Genomic DNA, 6,275 nt, shown 5'->3' on the forward strand with positions numbered 1-6,275 from the left:
GTGAGCAGACCTTTAGGGCTTAGGAAATAGAATGCTGAAGAAGGGCTGCGAGGTCTGGGTCAATCTTGAAAATGATAATTTCCCTGATAGGCTGGAGGAGCAGTTTCTTCTTTACTCTCCACCATAATGGCCCATCTTCCTGTTCCCTCTAGGGGGACACCACAGCCTACATTTGATTTTAAGAGAAACCCAGACATGATGTGAGAAATAATGGCAGCCTTCTTATCTGTGAACAGATCCCTGGGAAGTAAATAAACCACAGCAGTGAGGGCTCTGGCTTCGATTCACCTATCCCCAATCAGCAAGGGAGGTGTTTCTCCGAAGTTCCAGCTCCGCTCCCTCGACCAGGCCGGCTGCCTGAACCCTGCCCCCAGCTCCCAGTCATGTGTCTGGATCCCCTCTGGGTCACGTCTAGACTTACTCCTCAGTCAACTCTTTGAAGCCATCTAAGACCACTTCAGAAGCCACCCCCAGTATGCTTTTATTGTCTCTTGTTTTTATTCTTTGCATCCTGCTGTTAGAAAAGCACATCAGTGCTTCTCTCAATTGCCATCCCTGCACCTCTGAAGTTAAAGTCTTTTAAACTTATTGTCTTTCCTTGATTTGGCTGATAGTTTCCTGGATCTCTGAATGTACGTACAGTTAGATTTTTTTTCCTGTCCTTTTTTCCTACTAAGCAATATGGTATCGAAAATCTCCTTTCCACAATGCTTCTCCTCTCTAGAAGGAAAAACCCTCCCATATGATGCACGATGTGTTGAGATGGGGCATAGGCGATGGTATTCAAGGAAGGCACCATCTTCAATTTCCATTCTAAGCAAGAGGAGGGCGGGTGGAGGCACTGCAGGGCTCTGTCTATGGTCAGTGGCTAGGTAGCAGACCTGGAATTGGTAGAGGTTTAGGTTTTTGCTCTTTCCTTCCCAGAAGCTTTTGTTCTTCCAGAGGGATGCTTCCTGGGGGCTTGTTTTCAAATCAATAGGCAACAAATGGGGGTGAGTCACTCGGCTAAGCCCTCATGACTATTCCTAGCAGAGGACGCAGCCCCTTCTGCTAAGCAGTAGCGTGTGTCACTGGAGGGAGATAGGACAGGAAGCCTGGGGAATGAAGACCTTCTGGAGTAAAGGTCTAAACAAGATTGACCTGGGAAGGCAGTGAAGAATTGGTCTAGGACAGAGCCACTCAACCCATCTTTGTTTCTACAGCCAGCCCATCCACGATGGAAGAAATGTGTGGAAGATACTGGATCCTTCTTCAAACCCACACTGGCAGCCTTGTATGTCAAGGAGGCCTTTGGCCCAGGCACCCAACATGCTGTATGTGAGCGTCCCTGAGCCCACATCCCTGTACCCTTCCCACCTTGCTCACCCTGCCCAGCTTGGTGAGGCATGGGATGGGAGTCAGGAAAGTCAGGGAGAGGCCACTCAGGGGAGAATCCTGGGGCCTCCTCCTTCTCTTCTTCCTCAGCAGGACACAGTTCAGTTATGAAACACAAAGTATCCAGAACAGGTGGCAATTTGGACAAGTCACCTTGTTCCTTTTTTTTTTTTTTTTTTTTTTTTTTAAGCTTTTGTGTTCTGTCAACCATAAAATGAGAAAATTGTACTTTACAATCCCAAGGCTCTTCCTCATTTATCTAAAAGTTTTAAACACCATCAGATATGACATGACCAGAACATGACATAATCTCGAGGAGGCCAAGTCAGTCATCCAAGTTAGTGATGGTGCTTACCACCTGCCCCATGCTGGGGATTCTTGTGAGCACTTAGAAGAAACTATTTTGGCTCATTTCTGTTAGCACCATCTTAATTCTGTAAGGGTCAGAACTGAGGCACAGAGAAATAAGCAACTCATTCAAAGTCAGGTAGCCACCAAGAAACAGTCAAGATTTGAACCTCAGCAGTCTGAGACCAGCACCCTACCCTCTGCTATTTTCATTCACAAAGAAATGACAGACACAAGGTGATAGATTGGTGGGAAAGCAGGGACAACACTCTCAGGCTGTGAAACTGGGGCCACTCCAACTTGTTGGGGAGCCTTAGGAAGTAGGATGAAATCCCTGAGGTCAGGGAAGGCAACAAGCGCCCTCTCCCTCTTCTTCCCCTGCTTTCTGTGCAGTTTGCCTGTTCCCATGTGTAAGGACTCATCAGGCTGAGTTTTCCCCATGTTAGGGACCATCTCTCTGGTCAACCTCAAGGCAAACAGTTCCCCACACCTTCCCTGAGCCTGATGCTGCTGCCTTCTGACTCCAGAGATCTTTGACCCTGGAAGTGGTGGCATCCTGGGAAATAGGCCTTCCATTGTCTTTCTGAGATCTCCCCCTCCTTCTGGGACAGATCCTCCAGCTGGGCAGGTCTCAGTACTGAAGTTGCTCCCCACGGTTAGGTGTTGAAGCAAGGCCAGACCTGAGGCAAGTGCTGATCCTGAGCCCTCACCTCTCACCCTCATCCCACAGGCCATGAAATTATTCACTGAGATCAAGGCAGCCTTAATAGCACGCCTCAGAAAGCTTCCCTGGATAAGTGAGAAAAGCAGGAAAGAGGCCGAGGGCAGGGTAAGCTGTGAATGCAGGTTGGGGTGCGGGGTACGGGATGACTACATGGTAGAATTGACCTTTGGAGCAGAGATGGTAATGAACAGCTAGACACAAGTGCATGAAATAAGTTCAGAAGTCCCAGTGCTGCTCAGGCACCCCAGGGGGATAGCAGCAAAGGCTCAGCGACACACAGAGGGAAATCCAGGTTCTTACCATCTTGCATGTCTTTCCTTAGGTCACTCAACTACAGGTGAAGCTGGGGCCACTGGACTGGGTCCTAAAGCCTAAGCTGGCCAGAGAGGAGTACCAAGATGTGTGAGACTGCCCCTTTTTAGCTCCTTTCAGTCCTTCTCAATTCTGCTTCCCCTGAGTGATTCTAATCTACATTTTCGGCATCTTCCTTAGATACAACTTGGACCCAGCTTCCTGCAGTCTTTCCTGAGCTGTGTCCAATCTCTCCGAGCAAGAAATGTTCAGAGCTTCTTGCAACCCTTGTCACATTACAGGTAAGAGAGTGGGGCAGACACTGATTCTCCAACCTTCAAATACCTAATATCCATAGGAAAGGAAGCCCAGGGTAGTAATGTTTGGAATGGATTGTGTATACCTTTTAGGGGCTGTAAATGACAAGGCCATGTTCATATGTGGTTTTCCTACAGATGGCAGGTGTCCCCCTGGGGAGTCAAACCTTATTATTCCATACCTGACCATGTGGTGGTCTTCCCAGCTGGACTCCTTCAACCTCCATTCTTTCACCCTGGCTACCCCAGGTATGGGCCATTCTGAAAGGACAGAGAACATGTGCAAAAGTGTTATGATGGAGGGAACTTGTGGTTGGAGAATTATGGCCCAAATGTTGAAGAGTTCTGGGGCTAAGACAAGCCCTTGTGTCCCTAGAGCTGTGAATTTTGGTGCCGTTGGCAGCATCATGGCCCGTGAGGTGTTGCACATCTTCTACCAGCTCTGTGAGTGACAGGGGCCATGGGGAGGGGGCACAGGGAACCCAAGAAAAGACCTCAAAAGAGGCCTGGAGGGGAAATGAAAGTAACTCAAAGGCTCCAGGTGCGACAGGCCTCAACACTGGCAAAGTTCCTGGATACCAAGGTGTTCTACAGTACCACCAGGTCCCCACCACACCTGCCCACTTGATTCTCTTGCTCTGTTTTCAACAGTACTCCCAGGGCGTTGCCCAGCCTGTGACCATGCCCTGCAGCAGGTACTTCTATGTCTGGAGCACCATTATGCTGCCCTCCTGTTACCCAGTAGAGCCATTCTCAATGGCTCCCAAACATCCCTGGAGAATGCTGCGGATGTTGGGGGACTGGCCCTTGCATTGCAGGTAGGCCAAAGCCACCTCTGTTCTCACCACCAGGCTAGAAGCCTTGGCTCATGTTCTTCCACCATCCCTCATGCAAGCACAGTTGCACCGGTTCTCTCCTTTTTACATCTCTGTCAAACAGATGGCGGTGTGCGGGATTCGTCCTCCAATGCCACTTTCTAGGACAGCTCTAGGTCTTTAGGCAAATGCTCATTCCTCTGACCCAGGACACCAGGTCAGGGCAGAGCTGGTGACAAAGGCCATGAAGTTGTTGGGGTGGCTGTACAGAGGACACTTAGACTTCCAACTGACGCTATGAGTGTGAAGCCTAAAGCAGTCTTGTATCCCACGCAGGCCTACAATGAGAGACTGCTACAGTACCGTGGGGAGACCACGCTGCCCAACCAGCACCTCCACCCCCACCAGCTCTTCTTCCGAAGCTATGCCCAGGTAGGCAGCTGTGCCCTGCTTCCACAGCTGGCTTCCCAGAGAAGATCCCCAAGAACTTTCCTCTGGATGCACACTCCGTCCACAGCCCCAGCCCACTGGCGTGGATGCCCTCACTCTAACCTAGTCTCAATTTGTTTCCTTGAAATCATCCTTCAGATGACTTCAGGTTCTTTAAATTCAACACCTCCCCTTAAAGAAGGAAAAACTACTTCCAGGTCCCACCGTGAAATAAACCCAGGCATTATATCCTCCCACGGCCCACAAATGTAGATCCCTTAAAAAAGCTTTTGAGGGGATGACTGTCGACCTCCATCCTCCCCAGAGAACTTGTACAGAGGACTGGCCCCACCTTGACATTTCCCTTTTTGAACCTGTGGTCCCTCAACAGGCACAGCACCCAGTCCTTCAGCAGACTTGGGAAGCTTGTTGGAGTGTTCTGTCAGAGCCACCTCTTTCTCTTATAACTTGTGTCATACAGGAGTCCAGGCCCTCCACCACACTCCAAGTGCTAGCTTTTTTTTCATGCTAGGTTAAATGAACTGTAAACAATAAATGCTGCATTTCATGGGCTGTGAGCACTCTATGCCTGCTCTCCTTTTTGTCTGCTTCTCCTGGTGGCCCCCAGAACCCATGTGTGACTTATTAACATCTGTTTCATTACTTACCCTTCCCTGGCCTCTCTTCTTTCCAGATGATGTGTAAAGAACCCAATCTCCAGGATTCTCAGGACATTCACAGACCACCTAGCCTTCGAGTCAATGGACCCCTCAGCAGCATCCCGGCCTTTGCCAGATATTTTGGCTGTCCACATGGTACCCTCATGAACCCCTCCAGACACTGTCAGTTCTGGTAACTTGGTCACCAAGAGATTCCAAGGCAGGTACATTAACAGCCCCTTGTCCCCTCCTCCAAGGCATCAAGGCACCATCTCTTTTCCATTTCAAAAACAACCCAGCACTTACTTGATTCTTGCTATTTCTTAATGACTTTCATGATATGTTCTGTTTCTACATGTCAAGACAGGAAGAAATGCAAAGAATGTTTCTTGGATACCACAATAGGAAAGACCCAATGACCAGTCAGCTGGGCATCAATGGTCAGTAAGTGGGATGAATGCTGCACAATGAATCAGAGCAGTTAGAAACCCATGGACTTAGTTCTAAGTTTCAGAAAGCTGCCCTATAGCAATATGAGACAGAAGCTGGCTGTCCCAAGGGAGCAAAGAACAAGAAAAAGAGCCTAAGGAGACCTGTTGTCTGTTGTAAATGCTGGCAGACTGGGACACAAGGTCACTGATAATAGCATCTCCTGGAGGTGCCCTGTCTGTTCTTTGATCCTTCACCTAGGATGCTATTGGCTAATGCTGTGTGAATTTAGAGTTTGGTGAATGCAATATAGATAGCAGTTGATTTACACCAAATTAGTTAGGCACATTCCTTAGCTTATTTTTAGCCCTTAATAAATGTGAGACTTTTGGTGGCTCGAGACTTACTTAGAGTGGGATTAAGCTTAAGAGTCTTCTGCAGCTATAATGATCCGGTCTTCCTGACGTTTCCTTCAACTCAAACTGATTAAATACAACATAGTGGAGCCCAACATGGGGCATGGAAGATGACCAGGGCTAAGTTAAAGAGAGGCTGGACCACATGGGTAAAGTATGCTCAGAGTAAGTGAGGCCAGCAGGAATAGCTTAAAGTAATGGAGAGTAAATATGTCCATCTTACCCAGACATCACTCAGAGAAGTGGGAACAAAAATGAAACCAAATAGTTTTCAAGAATTGTCTTCTTTTATAAAGAGGCAGTTTATTGGTCTCAGCCTAAGAGACAGGCTGCTTTAGACTTCAAAGTTTGGAAACAAGATAGATATGAGAGCTCTACACCGAGCTCATCAGCAAGAAGCTAATGCTTTAAGTGTGTGGTCTCCATGTAATGATAGCCTGGGCTCTCGAGCCCTGAACTCTGACTCTGAGAAA

General features: G+C 48.3%; 1 protein-coding gene across 1 annotated transcript in view; it reads left to right on the plus strand.

The window, feature by feature from the left end:
* The window catches only part of Kel (Kell blood group, metallo-endopeptidase), a 19,198-nt gene extending 13,931 nt beyond the window's left edge, over positions 1 to 5,267 (plus strand). The window contains exons 10-18 of the mRNA XM_023712883.1: positions 1,203 to 1,313; positions 2,453 to 2,551; positions 2,769 to 2,846; positions 2,939 to 3,039; positions 3,193 to 3,303; positions 3,431 to 3,498; positions 3,706 to 3,872; positions 4,206 to 4,301; positions 4,993 to 5,267. Of these exons, the coding sequence (XP_023568651.1) occupies positions 1,203 to 1,313; positions 2,453 to 2,551; positions 2,769 to 2,846; positions 2,939 to 3,039; positions 3,193 to 3,303; positions 3,431 to 3,498; positions 3,706 to 3,872; positions 4,206 to 4,301; positions 4,993 to 5,154 (993 nt within the window). The 3' untranslated portion in view covers positions 5,155 to 5,267. The remainder of the gene's footprint in view (positions 1 to 1,202; positions 1,314 to 2,452; positions 2,552 to 2,768; positions 2,847 to 2,938; positions 3,040 to 3,192; positions 3,304 to 3,430; positions 3,499 to 3,705; positions 3,873 to 4,205; positions 4,302 to 4,992) is intronic.
* The last annotated feature ends 1,008 nt before the right edge of the window (positions 5,268 to 6,275 follow it).

This window comes from Octodon degus, unplaced genomic scaffold (genome assembly GCF_000260255.1).
Source record: "Octodon degus isolate 3935 unplaced genomic scaffold, OctDeg1.0 scaffold00027, whole genome shotgun sequence".
NCBI classification, from domain to species: Eukaryota; Metazoa; Chordata; class Mammalia; order Rodentia; family Octodontidae; genus Octodon; species Octodon degus.